We start from the raw sequence: 25,126 nt of genomic DNA on the forward strand, positions 1-25,126 counted from the left end.
GAGCCTATAAAAGCTTGGCTTTGGACGAGAAAAGGGCTCTTCCTGGTCAAGACAATGGCCCTGACGCTCCCTGGAGTAAAGAACGCCATTTAGACGAAGATGGATTTTTCATGTTTTTCGAGATTGGACCAAAATCTACTACAATGAATTTCCAGAGTTTTCGAGTTGGACGTTGTCAAATTTTAAGCTTCGAATTGGAATTTTTCAAATTTTAAGCTTCGAAGGAGGCAGAGGAGACAGCCGCTTCTGGCAGAAAGGGGAAGACACCAATGTAATGACTAATCTCCTCATCTGCAGACCTTTGCTCTTTTTAAATAGAATTCGGATTTTGAAACAAAGGAAAGCTGATCACTCAACTTGTTCAAACAAATATCATTTTAGACCTTTTGTCTCCTCTTTTGTTCTGAGATTGGTGAGTGGAATTATTGTTGTTTGTTTAACTTTTTCTTGCTTATTCATTAAATTTCTTCTTAATCCTTAATTCAGTTATTGATTATTTAGTATTAACTATGTTGAGCATGGTTTTATATGCAGTAATTTGAACTTTAAATTTTCTTTATTTCCCTATCATAGTCATTCTTTAAATGCGTTCAATTATTTTTAAAGTGAAGACTGCTTTAATCCTTAACATCAGGTATTGTCAGATCTGGTTCGAAATAGTTATCTTTAGATCAGCTAGGGCGAATGCGCGCTAGTGTAAATAATGAATCCCTGTGGTCTTAACAAAGACATAAATATATCCGAGATTTAACAAAAGCCTCAAATGAGAAGAGAGCCACCAGTAGGGCGCGGTCATTCTGACGACGTGTCTCGTTTTTAGTTGCACTGCACGAGCGTCACTTGACTTTAACACGATTGGCGCCATAAAGAGATGAAAATTATTCCTTCAGAATTAATTTAATAAAGCAACTTGGACGAGTCTCTTCACCGCCGGTTTATTCAAACCTTTAATGGGAAGCCAGTCGCTTAAATAAAATAAGTGCAGATTTGACAACACTTACATGTATACGTACTTATCTACTCACGCATAAATGTACAGATACTTATAAGCATATACATATCCATCCATCCATACATCCATCATTCCATATATACACACATGCTGGCCGCCTCTCATCACCATGCAATATTAATTAATGACAATCATAAGTACTTATTCGTGATCATTAGCCCGCTAATTCTTCCATCCATCCATCTTCTGCCGCTTATCCGGGGTTGGGTCGCGGGGGCAGCAGCTTTAGGAGGGATGTCCCTCCCCCCAGCCAACCCGGGGGATCCCAAGGCATTCCCAGGCCAGCCGAGAGACATAGTCTCTCCAGCACGCCCTGGGTCGTCCATGGGGTCTCCTACCGGTTGGAAATGCCCGGAACACCATCCAGGAGGCATCCTGATGAGATCCCCGAGCCACTTTATCTAGTTCCTCTGAACGTAGAGGAGCAGCAGCTCGACTTCAAGTCCCTCACGGATGACAAACTTCTTACCCTCTCTCACTCTTAGGGAGAGTACTGCAACCCTGTGGACAAAACTCATTTCGGCCGCTTGTATCCGGGATTTTATTCTTTCGGTCATGACTCATAGCTCGTGACCATAGGTGAAGGTAGGAGCATAGATTAACCGGCAACTCAAGAGCTTCACCTTTCGGCTCAGCTGCGTCTTCACCATAACAGACTGGTACAAAGTCGCATTACAGCAGACGCTCCACCAATCCACCTTTCGATCTCACACTCCATCCTGCCCTCGCTAATGTTTATGAACAAGACCCCAAGAAACTTAAACTCCTCCACTTGGGGCAGACTCTCATCCCCGGCCTGGAGAGGGCATTCCACCCTTTTTTGACTGACAAGCATGGTGTCAGATTTGGAGGTGCTGATTTTCATCCCGACCGCTTCACATTTGGCTGCGAACCACTCCAGTGAGAACTGGAGATCTTGCGTTGAAGAAGCCAACAGCACCGCATCATCTGCAAAAAGCAGTGATCTGATGCTGAAGTCACCAAATTGGACACCCTCAACGCCTCGGCTGCGCCTAGAAATTCTGTCCATAAACGTTATGAACAGAATCAGTGACAAAAGGCAGCCTTAGTCCGACCCTCACTGGAAACAAATCCGACTTACTGCCGGAAATGCAGATCAAACTCTGACATTGGTGAACCGCCCTTATCAGTGGGTTCGGCACCATGTACTCCCAAAACACCCCCCACAAAACTCCCCGAGGGACACGATCGAACGCCTTCTCAAGGTCCAAAACAGGTGTGTCATGACTCGTTCCCGGTCATTTCCTTGTGTCTATATGTTATCATGGTTTCTGTCTGCGTCTCTGAGTACTCGCCCCTCCCCTCCTGTGTCTACTCACAATCAATGTGTAATCAGTCATCTGCCTCTCATTACCCGTTTTGTATTCAAGTCCTATCTGCCTCTCACTTCCCGGTCGGATTGTTTTAGTCTCTAGTCTGTTCTGTTCATATCTCTCATCTTTCTGTCCTGGCTAGTCTTGTCTCTTTGTTTCAGTTGCTCTCGGTCTGTTTCTGTTAGTTTGCCGGTTCCTGTTTGTTTTTTCTCCTCATCTTTCCTTCCAACTCCCTTTTCCCTCAATAAACCCTGGTCCGCTGCATTTGGTCACCCTGGCTCGCTGATGGTGATCACACCAGAGATTGTAAAAAATATAATAATAATTAAAAAAAAAAAAAACTTGAAAAGGAAAGAGTGTGATAAGTATTAAACAAAAATGAATATGGGTCTGTTTTTGATCACACCTTAAAAGAAACAGTCAGCTCCGGCTCAACCTCTGTGCATGGCAGTAAAGTAATCTTGTTGCCTCAGCAGACGTGTTTTAAGACTGGCAACCTGGTTGGCTCTCTCATCTCTCTGGTATTTTTCGTACTCCTCAGCATGTCTAGTTGTATTCAAATTGTATTCCTTGTGCACCACAACTTTGTCAGTGCAAAAATGACACGTCGGGGTGCCCCTGTGCTCAACAAAGAATTATTGTAGTCCCCACTTTTCCTGAAATTGTCTGTGGTCATCACCAACCTTTCCCTTCACTGCAGGCTTTATAATAATAATAATAATAATAATAATAATAATAATAATAATAATAATAAATTTGATTTGTAAAGCGCTTTTCATAAAAGAATCTCACAGTGGTACAGAAATAAGACTAGCAATAAAAACGCACAAGAAACCAGAATAAAGGCATAAAAGCACAGAGGCGATAGAAGACACCTATGAGGAGCCGGGGAAAGCCTATCTAAAGAGAAAAGTTTTAAGTCTCTTTTTAAAAGTGTCCACAGACTGGGGTTGACGTAAGTGCGCAGGGAGAGAGTTCCAGATGTGGGGGGCAGCGGCGCAGAAAGCTCGGTCTCCCATGATGCGAAGTCATGTACAGGGCAGATGGAGGAGGTTGGAGCTTTGTGACCAGAGGTTACGGGTGGATGAGTGAGGGGTAAGGAGGTCTTTGAGGTATTGAGGGGTGTTACTGTAGATGCAGAGGTGGGTAATGAGGGCGATCCTGTCATGAATTCTTGATGTTATGGGAAGCCAGTGTAGGTGCTGAAGAATAGGGGTGATATCGTCATGTTTGTGGGTTTTCATCAGAGTTCGGGCGGCAGTTCTGAATGAATTGGAGTTTCTGGAGGTGTTTGTTGGGGATACCGATGAGCAGGCTGTTACATTAGTGCAGCCTGGAGGAGATTAAGGCGTGGACGAGCTTTTCTGCATCGGAGAAGGTGAGGAAGGGGCGAAGTTTAGAAATGTTTTTGATACAGAAAAAAACGGTTTTGTACAGGTGTTTGATGTGGTTGGTAAAGGTAAGTTGTGGGTCTAACAGAGGTGGAGAGGGATATCTTGACCACAGAAGGAGATGGTGGTTATGGGTGATGACTGGATCTGGTGAGGGGTGGCAATTTGTATGGTTTTGGAACTGTTCAGTTGAAGGAAGTTGTAACTCATCCACGCCCTGATCTCCTCCAGGCAGTTGGAAAGGGCCTGAGTGGGTGATGATGAGGGGACCAGAGTGGAGCATGGATTGGGGTCAATTTGGAGGTATAACTGAATGTCATCTGCATAGCAGTGAAAAGAGATGCCGTGTCAGCTGATGACCTGACCCAGGGGGAACCTGTCTTTGAAAGAGACATCTTTGGGGCTCAGTCTCAAGTTTAACTTTAATTTTCAGTTGGGCGGGGCTGTGGCGCATGCGCACTTTTGCTCTCCGATCGTTATCAGAGAAAGGTGTACATGGCAGAGAGATCTGGATAGGATTTAGGATGAGGACTTATGTTTAATTTTGTTTAGTTTGATCAGCAAAAAATATACATCATATTCAGTGCGAAAATATCCACAGAAAGCAAAACAAAAAATACGATAACACAGAAACAAAAAAAAAAATAATGAAAAGACCCCTAAAGCTCGAAGTTCAGAAAGGGTGAAGGCTGAAGCTAAATAGCTACCTGTTCACCTTTAAGTGTTACACGTAGGCATATGCAGTACACAGGCATACATCTAAAAACACACATGTACATTACAACACCTAGTGCATATGTTGACCTGTTGGTTCTGAAGCCATACTGACTGTGAGCAATTTATGTTTGTCAATGAAGCTGTCCATCCAGCTCATCCCGGGGGATCCCAAGGCGTTCCCAGGCCAGCCGAGACATAGTCTCTCCAGCGCATCCTGGGTCGTCCCCGGGGTCTCCTACCGGTGGGACATACCCGGAACACCTCCCCAGGGAGGCGTCCAGGAGGCATCCTGATGAGATGCTCGAGCCACCTCCTCTGGCTCCTCGCCACGTGGAGTATCAGCGGCTCTACTCCGAGTCTCTCCCGGATGACCGAGCTCCTCACCCTATCTCTACAGGAGATTCGGAGGAAATTCATTTCGGCCACTTGTATCCTGGATCTCGTTCTTTCGGTCACGACCCATACCTAATGACCATAGGTGAGGGTAGGAGCATAGATCAACCGGTAAATCGAGAGTTTTGCCTTTTTGCTCAGCTCTCTCTTCACCACGACGGACCGGTACAGAGTCCACATTACTGCTGACGCTGCACCGATCCGCCTGTCGATCTCGCGCTCCATCCTGCCCTCACTCGTGAACAAGACCCCAAGATACTTGAACTCCTCCACTTGGGGCAGGATCTCATCCCCGATCCGGAGAGGGCATTCCACCCTTTTCCGACCGAGGACCATGGACTCAGATTTGGAGGTGCTGACCCTCATCCCGACCGCTTCACACTCGGCTGCGAACCGCTCCAGTGAGAGCTGAAGATCACGGACTGAAGAAGCCAACAGCACCACGTCATCTGCAAAAAGCAGAGACGCGATGCTGAGGTCCCCAAACCAGACCGCCTCAACGCCTTGGCTGCGCCTAGAAATTCTGTCCATAAAAATTATGAACAGAATCGGTGACAAACGGCAGCCTTGGCGGAGTCTAACCCTCACTGGGAACGAATCTGACTTACTGCCGGAAATGCGGACCAAACTCTGGCATTGGTGATACAGGGACCGAACCGCCCTAATCAGTTGGCTCGGCACCTTGTATTCCCGAAGCACCCTACACAGAATCTCCCGAGGGACACGGTCGAACGCCTTCTCCAAGTACACAAAACACATGTGGATTGGTTGGGCGAATTCCCATGCACCTTTGAGGATCCTGCCGAGGGTATAGAGCTGGTCCAAGTCAAGTCAAGTCAAGTCAAGTTTATTTGTATAGCCCTAAATCACAAGCAGTCTCAAAGGGCTTCACATAGACAATCAATTGACAATAATTCTCAAAGCATCCCCTGATCTTAGGCTCCCAAAAGGGCAAGGAAAAACTCAAAAACCCCTACCAGGGGAAAAATGAGAAACCTTGAGAAGGGACCACAGATGGAAGGATCCCCCTTTCAGGATCACCAGGCTGCAATGGATGCAAAGAGGGCACATAAAAGACATCATATGGAAATCAAAAAGTGGATGCCCAGGCCAAAGCCAAGAGCTGTCGGAGGTGCCTTCGATTGTCCTGGCAGTGTCCTCCAGGAGGGTATTCCACTGCAGTTCCCTCATGCTGAATTGGTCCACGAGAATTTAGATAGCCATCGTCAGCATGGGTGTCACCTAACCACCTCCCCAGCCGGGGAGGGGTGGGGGGTGGGGTCGGGGAGAGGTTAATTAAAGAAATACATCATAGAAATACGTCTTTAAACGTGTCTTAAATGTTTCTACTGAGGTAGCAGTTCTAATATCCATTGGCAGGGCATTCCAGAGCTCTGGAGCCCGAATGGAAAATGCTCTAGCCCCTGCAGACATTTTCTTGGCCCTCGGTGTCACTAAAAAACTAGCGTTTTGCGAACGAAGGTTACGAGACGGAACATAAGGAACAACTAAGTCGACGAGATATGAAGGCGCTAAGCCATGCAATGATTTATAGGTTAACAGAAGAACTTTGAAGTCACATCTTAAATGGACCAGGAACCAATGTAAATTGGCTAATATTGGGGTAATGTGATCAAATTTTCTTGTCCGTGAGAGCAGCCTTGCAGCAGCATTTTGTACTAACTGTAGACTTTTGATGCTGGACTTGGGAAGACCAGAGAATAATGCATTACAGTAGTCCAGGCGCGACGTGATAAATGCATGTATAATAATTTCGGCATCACTGGTCGAGAGGATTGGGCGAATCTTAGCAATATTACGAAGGTGAAAAAATGCTATTCTGGTTATATTTTTAATATGCTTTTGAAAGGAGAGCGTTTGGTCAAATATTACCCCGAGATTAGTTACAGTATCACTCTGAGTGATAGTACGGCTATCTAGAGTTATAGCGGTTTCCTTAAATAAATGTTGATAACGAGCTGGACCAATTATCAACATCTCAGTTTTATCTGGGTTCAGACGAAGGAAGTTGAGAGACATCCATTGCTTGATCTCTGCAAGGCATGCCTCAAGATTACAACAGTCCCGCGGATCTGTCATTGATAATGGCATATATAATTGGGTGTCATCCGCATAACATTGAAAACTAATATTATATTTACGTATTATGTTCCCAAGCGGAGTCATATAAATATTAAATAGAATTGGTCCTAGTACCGATCCCTGTGGGACACCACACGTAACTTTATAGAGCTCAGAGGACGCATTGCCATGGACCACTCGGTGCGTCCTGTCTGATAGATACGAATGAAACCAGTCTAGTGCTGACCCCGAAATACCAACACAACCTTTAAGACGCTCTAATAAAATATTGAAGTCAACAGTGTCAAAGGCAGCACTAAGATCTAGTAGTAACAATACTGATGAAGTATTTGAATCCATAGCTAAGAGGAGATTAGTCACTTTAGCAAGTGCTGTCTCAGTGGAATGATTAGCTCTAAATCCAGACTGAAAAGATTCATATCGATTATTAGCGACCATGTAATCAATAAGCTGCTGCGCTACTACTTTTTCAAGCAGTTTTGCTATGAATGGGAGATTTGAAACTGGCCTATAGTTACCGAGACAGTCCGGGTCAAGATTTGGTCGCTTAAGTAGCGGTTTAATGATAGCGGTTTTAAAGGCTGTAGGCACTATCCCAGAGGAGATAGACAGATTGATTATATTTAGAACGGACGGTCCTAAGATTTGAAATAATTCTTTAAGTAGTTTGGTTGGAAGCGGGTCAAGTAAACATGTTGTTTGTTTAGCCGCACTAACTAATTGTGTAAGCCTTTCGAGGGACACGCTTTTAAAATTTGAAAGGGTTATCGCATGATCATCGGCGCCGGTAATCGGCGGTCCTTACTGAGTGATCGGAATGGTCATCTTGATCTCATCCCTAATGGATTCAATCTTCCGAGCAAAACATTTCATGAACTCGTCAGCCGAGTGAAAGGAGCTATCGGGGGTTGGCTGGCGTAGTGTTAGCTTTGCCACCGTATCAAATAGGTATTTAGGATTGTTCTTATTGAGATTAATGACCTGCGAAAAATAACTTTTTGCTAAGATAAGCGCATCTTTATATTTCAGGAGGCTGTCGCGCCATGCCTGATGGAAAACCTCAAGTTTGGTTAAACGCCATTTGCGCTCATGCTTTCTACTTAATTGTTTAAGCGAACGTGTTTCATCTGTGAACCACGGAGTAGGCAGTCTACGGCGAGTTTTTAGACGTAGCGGCGCCACCGAGTCAATGGCATTTAACAATGTAGCATTGAATTCATTTGTAAGATTATCAATAGAGCCGGTATATGAGGGCAATACGGCAGTTGCTGGTCGCAGTAGCTCAGATAGCGCAGTCGCAGTCATGGAGTTAATATTACGGCTGCTGTAATTCTGATTGCTCTCTTGTCTTTGACTAAGAACTAAAATTTCAAATGTTATTAAGTAGTGATCAGACAAAACAGTAGTGTATGGCAGTACTGTTATATTAGAGGTTGCCAGTCCTCGGGATAATACCAAATCTAAGGTATTACCATTCCTATGCGTTGCTACCTGTACGGCTTGCGTAAAACCAAACGTATCAATAAGAGTCTGAAACGCCGAAGTAAGTGGCTCTGACGGTAAATTCATGTGGACGTTAAAATCGCCCATGATTATTATATTATCCGCGTTTGTCACTAGATCAGCCACGAATTCTGAAAATTCATCCAGGAAGCTAGCGTAAGCCCCAGGTGGACGGTAAATAACAGCAAGATAAAATGACGGCAAAGCGGTAGATCGGACAGTGAGAACTTCAAATGTTTTAAATATGTTAATCGAACGAGGCGTAAATCTAAGATCGGAATTCGAGATGAGGGCAACACCCCCACCCTTTTTTCGAGGACGCGCCACATGCGAGCTCACAAAATTTGGAGGCGAGGCCTCATTAAGCGGCAGCAGTTCATTAGGCTTCAACCAGGTCTCGCAAAGACCAAATATATTTAGATTATGTTCCGTGATGAGGTCATTAACGAGAACTGCTTTTGTATGAAGCGATCTAATATTCATAAAACCAAGTTTAAGTGTAATCGGTTGGTCAGGGTTTGTAATTATCAGAGGATTTTTTAACGAAATGAAAGTAAGATTGTGTTCTCTAGGCCTGACATCACCTCTCAATTGTTTATTCGTGCGGCGGGACGATACGACCGTAGGAATTTGATAGTAAACATTTGGTACACACGTAATATTATCTGAAACAGGCACCATATCATCAGCTATACCGGTCGGGGTGGAGCGTTTGGATTTGTCTGCCACCTCAGTAGAAAGTGTGTTCATGTGTACTGTAGCACTATTCAAACTGTGACGCTCTAGTCTACACAAGGAGCTATGTGCATGCTGGAAGTCTAGCCTAGCGCTAGTTAACTTTAACTTAACTGCTGCCGGGCGAGTTGGGTTCGGCGCTAGCCTGGTCCGGACACCTCCGCGCTTTCCCCTCTTCTGCCTCCTCGCACACCGCTTCCGACGCTGCTTGTCCGGGGAAGGAGTAGCAGACGAGTCCGGCGATGATTCAGGCCGGAGCAGTCCCAGTGACTTTAACGTCCCCGTATCAAAGTCCGAAACGCCGCAAAACTCGCTTTCGCCGATGTCGAGCAGAACCTGCCTGCTGTACTTGTAGCGCAACATGGTACGATCAGACAAACACATAAAACTGTCAGACAAACACTCATTAAATGAACAAAACACCGATCGGTTGGGACAGAGAGAAGCCGCTGCGTGTGCACGCGCCGCCATCTTGGATCGTCAAAAATCCAAATCCTGTTCCACGGCCAGGACGAAAGCCACAATGCTCCTCCTGAATACGAGGTTCAACCTCCCGACGGACCCTCCTCTCCAGCACCCCTGAATAGACCTTACCAGGGAGGCTGAGGAGTGTGATTCCCCTGTAATTGAAACAAACCCTCCGGTCCCCCTTCTTAAAGAGGGGAACCACCACCCCAGTCTGCCAATCCAGAGGCACCGTCGCCGATGTCCACGCAATGTTGTAGAGACGTGTCAGCCGTGACAGCCCCACAACATCCAGAGCCTTTAAGAACTCCGGGCGGATCTCATCCACCCCCGGGGACCTGCCACCGAGGAGTTTTTTAACTACCTCAGTGACTTTGAACCCAGAGATTGGAGAGTCCGCCTCAGAGTCTCCAGGCCCTGCTTCCACAATGGAAGGCGTGTCAGTGGAATTGAGGAGGTCTTCGAAGTATTCTCCCCACCGACTCACGACATCCCGAGTCGAGGTCAGCAGCACACCAGCTCCACTGTAAACAGTGTTGACCGTGCACTGCTTCCCCCTTCTGAGACACTGGATCATGGATCAGAATCTCCTCGAAGCCGTCCGGAAGTCATTCTCCATGGCCTCGCCAAACTCCTCCCACACCCAGGTTTTTGCCTCAGCAACCGGCGAAGCCGCGTTCCGCTTGGCCATCTGGTACCCGTCAGCTGCCTCCGGAGTCCCAAAGGCCAAAACGGCCCGATAGGACTCCTTCAGCTTGACGGCATCCCTTGTCCACCAGGGGGTTCGGGGATTGCCACCATGACAGGCCCAAATGACCTTACGGCCACAGCTCTGGTCGGCTGCCTCAACAATGGAGGGGCAGAACATGGTCCACCAGGACTCAATGTCCCCCGCCTCCCCCAGGACGTGGAAAAACCTCTGCCGGAGGTGCGAGTTGAAGCTCTTCCTGACAGGGGATTCTGCCAGACGTTCCCAGCAGACCCTCACAGAGCGTTTGGGTCTGCCAGGTCGGACCGGCATCTTCCCCCACCATCGGAGCCAACCCACCACCAGGTGGTGATCAGTTGACAGCTCCGCCCCTCTCTTCACCAGAGTGTCCAAAACATGCGGCCGCAAATCCAATGACACGACTACAAGGTCAATCAATGAACTGCGGCCTAGGGTGTCCTGGTGCCCAGTGCGCACATGGACACCCTTATGCTTGAACATGGTGTTCATTACAGAAAATCCGTGTCGAGCACAGAAGTCCAATAATAGAACACCGCTCTGGTTCAGATCGGGGGTGCCGTTCCTCCCAATCACGCCCTTCCAGGTCTCACTGTCATTGCCCATGTGAGCATTGAAGTCACCCAGTAGAACGATGGAGTCCCCAGAAGGAGCGCTCTCCAGCACTTCCTCCAGGGACTCTAAGAATGGTGGGTACTCTGAGCTGCCGTTCGGTGCATAGACACAAACAACAGTCAGGACCCGTCCCCCCCAACCGTCTCGTTCACCAGGGTGAACCTCAATGTGCAGGCGCCCAGCTAAAGGGCAATAAGTATGCCCACACCTGCTCGACGCATCTCACTGTGGGCAACTCCAGAGTGGAAGAGAGTCCAGCCCCTCTCGAGAGGGCTTGTACCAGAGCCCAAACTATGCGTGGAGTCCGACTATGTCAAGTCGGAACTTTTCTGCCTCACACACCAGCTCGGGCTCCTTTCCAGCCAGAGAGGTGACATTCCATGTCCCTAGAGCCAGCCTCTGCAGCCGGGGATTGGACCGCCAAGGTTCTCCCCGCCTTTGGCCGCTGCCCAGCTCACTTTGCACCTGACCCCTTTGGCCATTCCTACAGGTGGTGAGCCCATGGGAAGGGGGACCCACGTTTTCCATTCGGGCTATGCCCGGCCGGGCCCCATGGGCGAAGGCCCGGCCACCAGGCGCTCGCCTTCGAGGCCCACCTCCAGGCCTGGCTCCAGAGGGGGGCCCCGGTGACCCGCGTCCGGGCAAGGGAAAACTAGGTCCATTTGTCTTTTTCATCATGAGGGGTCCTTTACATTTTGTTTCTATTACTACACACAAACACTACATCCATCTGCTCCTGGTTCAGCCCCCTGTCAAAATTTGGAACCCATTTCGGCCCACAATTCAAAAAGTTTGCCCACCCCTGGTTTAGTCTTTCGAGTTAAAGAGATCGCAAGCCTAAAAAAAAAAAAAAAAAAAAAGAAGATCCCTCTTCCGAACCTTTGGTCATTGAACGACCCATCCAAAAATTAGTGCTACTGCTTGAGAACTGATTGGAACAGACTAATATTTATTTTGTACACAGCCCTTTATTGCATCAAGCATTTTCTGATTTTAGTAGGCTAATTTATTAGGAATCAAGAAATCCCGTGCAATTTATTGTTCATTTGTTGTAGCAGGATTTGGTGGGAGTGTAAATCGCAGCAATTTTGTTTCAAGGAAAATAATACGGCGTTTTAATTTTACCTTTGCACCTTTATTGGGAAGAGCCGAGCTCGTTTTTGACGACTTCCTGTTTAGTGACACTACAAAAGCTTCCTGCTCACGGCTTGGTTTGAGACATATTTTCCTTGCTTCAGATTGGTAAGACACTTAAATGATGTTTTTGCTTGTCATGTTTGTGTTGAAAGTCAGGAGACATTGTTTATTGTTTTTTGTGAAGTTTGCTTGGTTTATGTAAAGGTATATTCGGAAGCTGGGCTGCAGAAAAGACTCAAACTTTGCACCTTTGGAAGCAGAAGGAGATAAGAGGAAATTAAGCGTGTATTATTTATTTGTGTCTTTTTAAAACATTTTAATAAGAGCTGCTTTTGTGACGTTTAAATTCAATAGTTTTCAAAGTGCCATGTTGTTTGTGGCGTAAAGAGGAGAAAATTTAAGTGCACCAGTCAAAACCTCTGCATCTCATGGCCTCCTCCATGGACAGGGTGAGTTTTTTTTTCAGCCCCATATTGCTCTTTGAATCTAGCGACAACCGACAGCTCAATCCACTGTCACTGGCAAATCAGCTGTTAACTGGCAGTGACAAACTCTCGTGTCTGTTCCATTGGTTTCCAGACATTGACAGAATTAATGCTTTCAACCAAAATACATTTTAGTCCATCTTTTACATTCCTTTGGATGTTTTGTATCCAAAGGTTATCCAAAAGATGTCTTTGTCTTTTGTCTTTAGATAAACTTTTTATCAATACTTTTTTTTTTTTTTACACCAAGGTTCATGCCTATTAATTCCATTCGCGCATTTAAACATCACACTAAGTGCACCTGTTATTATCCAAAAGATGTCTTTGTCTTTTGTCTTTAGATGAACTTTTTATCTTTTTTTTTTTTTTTTACACCAAGGTTTATGCCTATTAATTCCATTCGCGCATTTAAACATCACACTAAGTGCACCTGTTATTGTGTCACTTAAGTCTTAAAGCAAACAATTTTAATGTGCCGTATTTTTCGGACTAAAAGTCGCTCCGGAATGTAGGTCGCATTAGTACGGAAGAGAATTAGGGCCAGTGAAGAAAAAAAAAAACGAGGGGTGACAGGATTCTGACTTTTTTTCTCAGAAGTCAGAATTCCGACTTAAAAGTCAGAATTGTCAGAATTCTGAGAATAAAGTCAGAATTCAGACTTTAAAGTCAGAATTCCCAATTTCTGACTTTATTCTCAGAATTCTGACTTTAAAGTCAGAATTCTGACTTTATTCTCAGAATTCTGACTTTAAAGTCAGAATTCCCCATTTCTGACTTTAAAGTCAGAATTCTGACTTTATTCTCAGAATTCTGACTCTAAAGTCCGAATTCTGACTTTAAAGTCAGAATTCCCCATTTCTGACTTTAAAGTCAGAATACTGAGAATAAAGTCAGAATTCCGACTTTAAAGTCAGATTTCTGAGAATAAAGTCAGAATTCTGACTTTAAAGTCAGAAATGGGGAATTCTGACTTTAAAGTCAGAATTCTGAGAATAAAGTCAGAATTCTGAGAATAAAGTCAGAATTCCGACTTTAAAGTCAGAATTCTGACTTTAAAGTCAGAATTCTGAGAAAAAAAGTCAGAATGCTGTCACCCCTCGTTTTTTTTTCTTCACTGGTCCTAATCCTCTTTCGTACATTAGCCATAAAATGCACAATAACGTGAAAAAAAACATATATAATTTTGGGGGAAATTTATTTGACAAAATCCAACACCAAGAACGGACATGAATGAGCAACAACAGGCTAACAGATAGGTATGCTAACATGACAAACACAAACGAAGAGCTGAGAACGGGCCTGACGAAACATTCAGAGTTATTCTAATAACTATGACATAAATGACACGTTTATGAAACCATCTGTGTCACTCCAATTCATTAAATCCATCGATCGTCCTTTATGTAAACAATGCCGCGTATGCACCGCATATGCGCCGCGGTGCTGACGTCGGACTTCACAGATCTAGTATATAACTATGTTGTAGCGTTAACAAAGTACAAGCAAAGACGTGGGTTTGGTAAACGGCTCTTTATTTAACAAAACAAGAGTTCAACGAGGGAACAACTACTGAACTGTAACGATAAAAACATACAAGTTGCTACACAAAATAAAATGTATCAAATAACTATAACATAAATAGTTCACCGCCACACGGCCACGAGCACCGGCGTGGACTTCCAGGCGTTCGGCGGCGTGGACTTCCATCCCCGGAGATAGCATTTCCAGCCACGGAGGTGGAAGAGAGCTCCATAGAATAGGACCGGGCGTGCGTAAAAGCCATGTCCGAGCGCCATCCACCGTCCCCGTACAGCCAGCCGGCCGAGCGCCGGCCCCCGACTTCCATCCACGGAGGTGAAAGAGAGCTCCATAGAGTAAGACCGGGCGTGCGTAAAAGCCATGTCCGAACCCCATCCACCATCCCCGGACAGCCAACTGGCCGAGCGCCGGCCCCCAACTTCCATACACGGAGTTGAAAGAGAGCTCCGTCGAGTAGGACCAGGCATGAGTAAAACCATAATAGTTTTTCAAACCTTCTGTGTCATTCCTAATCATTAAATCCTTCAAACTCTTCGTCCTCTGTGTCACTTACAAACAAAGCCGCTAATGATGCCGGTGGTACGTGGGGCACTTCGTCATCTTTGTCATCTTGTGATCGAACCTTTGTTCTATATGTAAACAACCACCGCGCCGCCGACGTCGCTTGAAATCCAAATTACAGCAATCCTTTGCTACATTGCGGTTCATTTATCACGGTTTCCTTTTTTCTTTCTTTCTTTTTTTTTTTTAAATGTTAAAGATTTGTGAAAAAATTAACATATAAGTCGCTCCTAAGTATAAGTTAACCCCCCACCCAAAGTTAAAAAAAAAAAAGGCAACTTATAGTCCGAAAATTACGGTACACAGTTGGTCATACACCTACTTAGAATAGAAAACTGCTTTTTGTTTGGTAGCCTGTTATTTAAACTTGATTCACGTCCGTGCAGATTTGCAAGTCACTAATATTGAATAGCCCTTTGCAGATTTGCAAGTCACTAATACTGAATAGCCCTGCTATTTTGACAACGTCACTGTTTGACTCTCAGCGGAGGTTTCGTGGCTGTTTGTCTGCCGTCGATCATCGGACACGTAAGTATGGCTGCGAATCAAGAGGTTTGTACGGCTTCGTGCACCAACTGCACCCTTCTCTTAGAGAGGTTGTCCCTGCTAGAGGGACGTGTCCGCCAGCTAGAGCAGAATAGTGGGATAACAGTAGATGTGGCGGACACAGACGCGGACTGTAGCCAGCCCGCTAGCCCAGTGAGCATTAGCCCCAAGCGGCTTGCTAACCGGAATGAGCCAGTTAAGACGCATAGTCGTCCCAAGCCATCTCGGTCTACTGGGTCTCGCACCTTGGTCATAGGTGACTCCATTACCCTAAATATCACGCTTAAAAATCCAGCCACGGTAATGTGTATCCCTGGAGGCAGAGCACCCGACATAGAAGCTAATCTTACGGAGCTGGCTCGCAATAGGTCTAGTCAACAGCGTAGTTCCAACAACACTAACTACTCTGATATAGTGATACATGTTGGCTCCAATGATGTTAGGATGAGGCAATCAGAGATCACAAAGAAAAACATAGCGAGGACGTGATCTCGCCAGAAAGATGAGTCGGCATCGAGTATTTGTCTCTGGCCCCCTGCCTGGGAGAGGCACTGATGAGAGGTTTAGTAGATCAGTCTCCTTGAATCGATGGATGGCTGGGTTCTGTAAAAAGCAGGGACTGTATTTTATAGATAACTGGTCCTCCTTCTGGGGCCGCCGCAACTTGCTGAGGAAGGACGGCCTTCATCCTAACCGTGAAGGCCCCTTCACTCTTTCTAGTAATATAGATCACTGTTTGAGCCACTCATGACAGGTCACTTTAGAGCAGGCCAAGGCACAGGTGACTAGACCACCTGCTAGGATGGGTTTGGAGTCTGTTAAGTTAAAGTTAACTAGCGCTAGGCTAGATTCCCAGCATGCACATAGCTCCTTGTGAAGATTAGAGCGTCACAGATTGAATAGTGCCATAGTACACATTGACACACTTTCTACTGAGGTAGTAAACAAATCCAATCACTCCACTGACAGGTATCGGTGATGGAAGAGTGCCTGTTCCAGATAATATTACATGTTTGCCGAATATTAACTATCGAATTCCTATGGTCGTATTGTCCTGCTGCGCTAATAAACGTTTTAGAGGTAATGTTGGGCCAAGAGAACACAATCTTACTCGTATTTCGTTGAAAAATCCTCTGATAGATACGAACCCTGATCTACAAATTACACTTAAACTCGGCTTTATGAATAGAAGATCACTTCATACAAAAGCAGTACTCAATGACCTCATCATGTAAACATTTTTGGTCTTTGCGAGACCTGGTTAAAACCTAATGAACTGCTGCCGCTTAATGAGGCCTCCCCTTTAAATTTTGTGAGCTCGCATGTGGCGCATCCTCGTAAAAAGTGTGGAGGTGTCGCCCTTATCTCTAATTCTGATCTTAGATTTAGGCCTTGTTCGATTAACGTATTTAAAACATTTGAAGTTCTCATTGTCCGATCCACCGCTCTACCGTCATTTTATCTTGCTGTTATTTACCGTCCACCCGGGGCTTACTCTGATTCCCTGGATGAATTATCAGAATTCGTGGCTGATCTAGTGATAAATGTGGATAATATAACAATTATGGGGGCTTTCAATATCTACATGAATTTACCGTCAGAGCCACTTACTTTGGCGTTTCAGACTTTAGTTGATACGTTTGGTTTTACATAAGCCACACAGGGAGCAACGCATAAAAATGGAAATACCTTAGATCTGGTATTATCCCGAGGACTGGCAACCTCAAATATAACAGTCCTGCTATACACTACTGTTATGTCTGATCACTACTTAATAAAATTTGAAATTTTAGCTCTCTGTCCAAGAGCGCAATCAAAATTACAGCGGCCGTAATATTAACTCCGTAACTGTGACTGCGTTATCTGAGTTACTGCCGCCGGCAACTGCCATTTTCCCGCATATATTGACTCTATTGATAATCTTACAAATTAATTCAATGCGACATTGTTAAATGCCATCGATTCGGTAGTGCCACTACGTCTGAAAACTCGCCATAGAGAGCTTAAGCCATGGTTCACAGATGAAACACGTACGCTAAAGCAATTATGTAGAAAGCATGAACGAAAATGGCGTTTAACAAAACTTGAGGTTTTCCCATTAGGCGTGCCGTGACAGCCTCCTGAAATACAAAGACGCGCTCTTGGCAAAGACTAATTATTAATCTCAATAAAACCAATCCTAAATGCTTATTTGATACAGTGGCAAAGCTGACGCGGTGCCAGCCGACCTCCGATAGCTCCTTCCATTCAGCCGACGAGTTCATGAAATTTTTCGCTCAATAGATTGAATGAGCGTTGATGACCGTTCCAAGTGTGTCCCTTGAAAGGCTTACGCAATTGGTTAATGCGGCTAAACAAACAACATTAGTCGACCCGCTTCCAGCCAAACTATTTTAAGAAATACTTCAAATTTTAGGACCGTCCGTCTTAAATATAATTAATCTGTCTGCCTCCTCTGGTATAGTGCCAACAGCCTTTAAAACCGCTATTTATTAAACCGCTACTTAAGCGACCAAATCTTAACCCGGAGTGTCTCAGTAATTATAGGCCGATTTCAAATCTCCCATTCATAGCAAAACTTCTTAAAAAAGTAGTCGCGCAGCAGCTTGTTGATTACATGGTCGCCAATAATCAATTTGAATCTTTTCAGTCTGGTTTTAGAGCCAATCATTCCACCGAGAGAGCACTTGCTAAAGTGACCAATGATCTTCTCATAGCTATGGATTCTAACACCTCATCTGTATTATTATTACTCGATCTTAGTGCTGCCTGCGACACTGTAGACTTTGATATTTTACTAGAATGCCCTAAAAGCTGTGTTGGTATTTCAGAGTCAGCACTATGCTGGTTCTATTCCTATCTATCAGACAGGACTCATCGAGTAGTCCATGGTAATGTTCTATAATGTTACGTGTGGTGTCCCGCAGGGATCGGTACTCGGACCAATTCTATTTAATATTTATATGATTCCGCTTGGGGACATAATACGTAAATATAACATTAATTCTCATTGTTACAGGGATGACACTCAATTATATATGCCGTTATCGATGACAAATCTACGGGACTGTTGTAATCTTGAGGCGTGCCTTTCGGAGATCAAGCACTGGATGACACTCAATTTTCTTCGTCTTAACCCAGATAAAACTGAGATGTTGATAATTGGTCCCGCTCGTTATCACCACTTATTTAAGGAAACCACTGTAACTATGGATAACTATACTATCACTCAGAGCGGTACTGTAGCTAATCTCGGAGTAATATTTGACCAAACGCTCTTCTTTCAAAAGCATATTAAGAACATACCGTAATTTTCGGACTATTAGTCGCTACGGAGTATAAATCGCACCACCCATAAAATGCACAATAACGTGAAAAAAAACATATATAAGTTGCTCCGGAGTATAAGTCGCACTTTTGGGGCAAATGTATTTGTCAAAATCCAACACCAAAAACAGACATGAACCAACAACAACAGGCTAAACGATACGGTATGCTAACGTGACATACACAAACGAGAGGCTGAGAACGGGCCTAACGTAACATTCAGAGTAATTCAAATGATTATTACATAAATAACACGTTTATCAAACCATCTGTGTCACTCCAAATCATAAAATACATCGATCATCGATCGTGTAAACAATGCCGCGTAGCGGGCCGTCGGACTCGTGATTTGCATGTCTAATTATTCCACAGACCCATATAACGATATATAAAGTATATTTCAAATAACTATCATATAGCAACAATATTACCAAACCATCTGTCATTCCAAATCATAAAATCTATCGATCATTGATCGTGTAAACAATGCCGCGTACGCGCGCCGTCGGACTCGTGATTTGCATGTCTAATTATTCCACAGACCCATATAACGATATATAAAGTATATTTCAAATAACTATCATATAGCAACAATATTACCAAACCATCTGTCACTCCAAATCATAAAATACATCGATCATCGATCGTGTAAACAATGCCGCGTACGCGCGCCGTCAGACTCGTGATTTGCATGTCTGGCGTGATGTGTGCTCGCATGCTGTCCATCACAAGCAGAGCTTGCATCCTAAATTGCATTGCTGCCCCTACTGTTTTTTTTTTTACATCACCACACTAAATTCTCTTCACGAGACCTGTGCTTTTTAAAAACTCAAAAAAACAGCGCTTTCCCCTCTCAGTTGTTGCGTCACCGCCAATGGAGAAATTTGAATCACCCTCCTTCAGTTTAGTTTGAAAATAACTATTTCTTTTTCAGTTGTTTTTTTTTGTTTTGTTGATTTGTTTCATGAACTTGAATATTGTGCTTTAAAGTGTGAATTGCTTTATTCGTTTTTTCAGTGTATTAAAAATAATATGTGAGGTGATCAACTGTACTAGTAAGTAATGTGTTAATGATCAAGTAAATTTTTTTGAAAAAAAAACACATATAAGTGGCTCCTGAGTATAAGTCGCCCCCCCCCCCAAACTATGAAAAAAAAACGCGACTTATAGTCCGAAAATTACGGTAACTAGAATTGCGTTTTTTCACCTTCATAATATTGGTAAGATTCGTCCAATTCTCTCGACCAGTGATGCAGAAACTATTATACATGCCTTTATTACGTCGCGCCTGGACTACTGTAACGCATTATTCTCTGGTCTTCCTAAGTCCAGTGTCAAAAGTCTCCAGTTAGTACAAAATCCTGCTGCAAGGCTACTGTCACGGACAAGAAAATCTGATCACATTACCCCAATATTAGCCAACTTACATTGGCTCCCGGTCCATTTAAGATGTGACTTCAATGTTCTCCTATTAACCTATAAATCATTTTATGGCTTAGCGTCTTCATATCTCGTGAATTTAGTTGTTCCTTGTGTTCCGTTCCGTAACCTCCGCTCGCAAAACGCTCGTCTTTTAGTTACTCCGATGGCCAAAAAATTGTCTGCAGGGTCTAGAACCATTTTTGCGCCACGGACCAGTTACGCATCAGAAATATTTTTGCGGACCGGCCTTTGTATGAATAAATAATAAATGAATATAAATAAATAATACACATTTATAACAAATGTATAAATTCAATGAATTAACACGATACGACTGGCATAAAACCAAATATAAACTACATAAGAATAAAACTCACCATTACGTTGAATTATTGGGAGCGCCGAGCTTGTTTCTCAGAAACGAGCCGGTCCCATCAAGGCGTAATCGGAAACAATGACAGTGGTTAAGGTTTATGTTTTAATGCAGGATGCTTGGTCTCCATGTGCCGAAGCAGTTTTGAAGGCTTCATAGCCTCGTTAGCGAGCCTGTCGCCACATGTGCCGAGTGCACTTGGCGCGTCAGAGTCACCTATGGTGATAAATCCATATTTTAAGGAGGACTCCAGAAATGTTCTTTTAAATGCAACTTTCCTTTTCTTAGAAGTGGTAGCCTCTTCTTCTTCAGTCTCCTCATTGGGATTTTTTCCCTTTCCGAAGAAGCTTTCCAAACTTCTCTGTTTCTTGCTCATTTTTGCTTGCCTCGCGGGCTCGACTGGGGCGACATGTCATGTGACCGAGACAAGCGTCTTGTGTCAAGAGACACAGCGACGGATGTAATTGGGAGAGAATTGCCAAATTCTTTATTCATTCATTCATTCATTCATTTTCCGAACCGCTTTGTCCCCACGGGCGTCGCGGGCGTGCTGGAGCCTATCCCAGCCGTCATCGGGCAGCAGGCGGGGGACACCCTGAATTGGTTTCCAGCCAATCGCAGGGCACATAGAGACGAACAACCATCCGCACTCGCACTCACACCTAGGGGCAATTTGGGGTGCTCAATCAGCCTACCAAGCATGTTTTTGGGATGTGGGAGGAAACCGGAGTGCCCGGAGAAAACCCACGCGGGCTCGGGGAGAACATGCAAACTCTACTCAGGGAGGGTCGGAGGTGGAATCGAACCCGCACCCTCCTAACTGTGAGCTACCCAGTGCGCCACCGAGCCCCAAATTTTTTATATTTTTCAAAATAAATTTTTACTCATTTTTGCTAGCTTTGCAGGCTCGACTGGTCATGTGACCGGGAAAAGCGTCTTGACCAGAATGAATTGATCGTTGATAAAAAAAAAATAATCGTTGATTATATATATATATAATTTTTTTTTTATCTTTATTTTTTCCTGTGCGGCTTCCTGTCCGCGGACCTGGGGGTTGGGGACCTCTGGTCAAGAGCATTTTCTAATTGGGCTCTAGAGCTTTGGAATGCCCTACCAATGGATATGAGAACTGCTACCTCAGTAGAAACATTTACGAAACGTTTAAAGACACATTTTTATAATATGGCTTTTAAATAACCTGTAGTGGCCGATTCGGCTGGAGTTTGTGTTTTGCCCTCCTAGGAGTTTAATCAGGGGATGTTTTAGAATAATTGTCAATTTTTTGTATATGTGAAGCCCTTTGAGACTTTTTTGTGATTTAGGGCTATATAAATAAACTTGAAAGTCAGCCTTTCCTTTGTCACAACACCTAAGCCCCACTCATGGTCATCATGGTAACACAAGCGGGACACCAAGTGTGAGTCAAGTGGGTTGTGATTCTTTATCCTTTGTGGTTTCTAAGAACAGATTTCAGAGGTCTTTTACTAAGACCGGGAAAATCTTAAAATGTATACGATAAAATTTATTTTGTCTCCTTTAATTCGCTCTTTTGGTTGGAATTGGTCCATGTCCTCAAGCACCCAACATGATTTCCAGCAAATATGGATATCCTTGGCAGCAAGCTTATATGCTCTGCCGCACATTTGCCTGCTGATGGTTCATCTTCATCATAACTTGAGCCATGTTACCCACTTCAACATGGCGCTCCGGACACGGTGTGTTTATTGACTGACATAATTTTTCCTTAGATGCATCCATACACAACACACATTTGCATGTCATATCACACACTATCTACTCAAATACAGCTGGGAATCACTCTGATCTACTTAATGATTAGGTCGTTGAGTTAATGACTGACATCAAGTTAAAAAAAAGGCTGCCAGTCTGAATGGACAGGTTACATATGACTGACTGTTTGCAATAGAACAGTGACAGACGTCACCATTCTGCATAGCTGGAATAGGTGGTCAATAGTCAAGGTGGTCAATAGAGAGGAAAATAGTGATAGTATCGCGAGATTTTAGATTTAATTAACATTTTGACATTAACATAACGATTACATTATTTATAAGTCCGCCTTGTCATTCTAAAATTACAAATAAAGTGTCATTGAAACCATTGACATTTCTAGCTCACCACTACTGGCTACGACTCAGCATCCAAACACTTCTCTGAACCAACATAGCAGCCATTGCTCCACAAAAGGCAGTAGCTAAAAACTAGCTCACTTTCTTCTCAAGATTATTTTAGAAGTAGTGTTTGCTGACTTTGATGATTAAATTAAAAAAAAACAATGTTACACAAGTGCGAGTTGTAACACATACACATGCACACACACACACACAATTACAAACAACCATCTGACCTCTGAATTTCTTGGGCGGGTTCTCCAGATCTCCGGCGGTTGGTTCCACCACACAACGATCGTCCACCAAGCTGCACACACACGCATGCGCGCGCGCACACACGCATGTGCGCGCACACACACACGCGCGCACACACACACACAATTAGTATTCCATCCACCATCATGCATTATGTCCAGCAAAAGACACTCAGTGAATACCAAACTATTACACTGTTTTGTTTTCTGTATTGTAAAACAGGAAGACATTGGTGATATAAACCTATATCTTATATGAGGGCAAATTATTTGCATACATAGATATTTATTCAAGGCGGCTCGGTGACACAGTGGGTAGCACGTCCGCCTCACAGTTAGGAGGGTGCGGGTTCGATTCCACCTCCGGCCCTCCCTGTGTGGAGTTTGCATGTTCTCCCCGTGTCCGCGTGGGTTTTCCTCCCACATCCCAAAAACATGCTTGATAGGCCGATTGAGCACTCCAAATTGCCCCTAGGTGTGAGTGCGGATAGTTGTTCGTCTCTGTGTGCCCTGCGATTGGCTGGCAACCAGTTCAGGGTGTCCCCCGCCTGCTGCCCGATGACGGCTGGGATAGGCTCAGGGAATAAAGCGGTTCAGAAAATGAATATATATATATATATATATATATATATATATATATATATATATATATATATATATATATATATACACCGTAATTTTCGGACTATAAGTCGCGTTTTTTTTCATAGTTTGGGTGGGGGGGCGACTTATACTCAGGAGCGACTTATATGTGGGGTTTTTTTTCAAAAAAATTTACTTGATCATTAACACATTACTTACTAGTACAGTTGATCACCTCACATATTATTTTTAATACACTGGAAAAACGAATAAAGCAATTCACACTTTAAAGCACAAGATTCAAGTTCATGAAACAAATAAACAAAACAACAAGAAAACAACTGAAAAAAGAAATATAGTTATTTTCAAACTAAACTGAACGAGGGTGATTTAAATTTCACCATTGGCCGTGACGCAACAACTGGGAGGGGAAAGCGCTGTTTTTTTGAGTTTTTAAAAAGCACAGGTCTGGTGAAGAGAATTTAGTGTGGTGATGTAAAAAAAAAAAAAAAAAACAGTAGGGGCAACAATGCAATTTAGGATGCAAGCTCTGCTTGTGATGGACAGCATGCGAGCACACATCACGCCAGACATGCAAATCACGAGTCTGACGGCGCGCGTACGCGGCATTGTTTACACGATCGATGATCGATGTATTTTATGATTTGGAGTGACAGATGGTTTGGTAATATTGTTGCTATATGATAGTTATTTGAAATATACTTTATATATCGTTATATGGGTCTGTGGAATAATTAGACATGCAAATCACGAGTCCGACGGCGCGCGTACGCGGCATTGTTTACACGATCAATGGTCGATGTATTTTATGATTTGGAGTGACACAGATGGTTTGATAAACGTGATATTTATGTAATAATCATTTGAATAACTCTGAATGTTACGTTAGGCCCGTTCTCAGCCTCTCGTTTGTGTATGTCACGTTAGCATACCGTATCGTTTAGCCTGTTGTTGCTGGTTCGTGTCTGTTTTTGGTGTTGGATTTTGACAAATAAATTTGCCCCAAAAGTGCGACTTATACTCCAGAGCAACTTATATATGGGTTTTTTTCACGTTATTGTGCTTTTTATGGGTGGTGCGACTTATACTCCGGAGCGACTAATAGTCCGAAAATTACGGTACTGCTAAAAAAAATGAAAGGAACAGTTTTTTATCAGGGTATGGCATGAATTCAATTACACTTTTCTGATAAGGTTTTGGTCAGGCACGTGGCAGAGGGGGTTGTTAATCACTTTCAGCTGCATTGGTGTTGATCTGGAGGATGAAGGAATTGACACAATTGAATGGCCCTCACAATCACCTGATCTATACCCAATAGAACACCTTTGGGACATAATGTTTCGGTCCATCAGACGCCGCCAGGTTGCTCATTAGACTTTGCAGGAGCTCACTGATGCCCTTAGACATCTGGGAGGACATCCCACAAGACACCATCCGTCGTCTCATTAGGAGCATGCCGCGACGTTGCATATGCATACAAGCATGTGGGGGCTACACAAGTTATTGAAAAGAGTTTTGAATTGCAGAAATTGAATTTAGGCAAAATTGAGTGTCTATATACTGAGCCCTCTGTAGGCTGAAAATGTTTTAATTCCATCAAAAGATGGGAGCCGAGTCCGACTATATATATATATATATATATATATATATATATATATATGCTGAGTAGGCCCAAGATCTATCTAACTAAATAACTCGTCTACGAGTGATGAAAACCCAATCGCAAATTCACATTGCGGCGGTGTAACAACA

At 43.9% G+C, this 25,126-nt stretch overlaps 1 protein-coding gene and 2 pseudogenes across 8 annotated transcripts in view; 2 read left to right on the forward strand and 1 right to left on the reverse strand.

Moving 5' to 3' along the window:
- itpr3 (inositol 1,4,5-trisphosphate receptor, type 3) overlaps positions 1-25,126 on the reverse strand; it is a 321,535-nt gene that overhangs the window by 288,202 nt on the left and 8,207 nt on the right. For 7 of the 8 annotated variants that reach the window (XM_085910327.1, XM_085910318.1, XM_085910310.1 and 4 more), the window contains exon 2: positions 22,754-22,824. In XM_085910327.1, the coding sequence (XP_085766453.1) occupies positions 22,754-22,824 (71 nt within the window). Of the gene's footprint in view, positions 1-22,524; positions 23,065-25,126 lie in introns of those variants that run through there. The other variant, XM_085910334.1, reaches the window with a different exon arrangement.
- Positions 13,746-16,014, forward strand: LOC147061387 (uncharacterized; annotated as a pseudogene).
- LOC147061388 (uncharacterized) lies at positions 16,164-19,387 on the forward strand (annotated as a pseudogene).

This window comes from Syngnathus leptorhynchus, chromosome 1 (assembly GCF_054491065.1).
Source record: "Syngnathus leptorhynchus isolate UIUO chromosome 1, UIUO_Slep, whole genome shotgun sequence".
In the NCBI taxonomy this organism is placed as follows: domain Eukaryota; kingdom Metazoa; phylum Chordata; class Actinopteri; order Syngnathiformes; family Syngnathidae; genus Syngnathus; species Syngnathus leptorhynchus.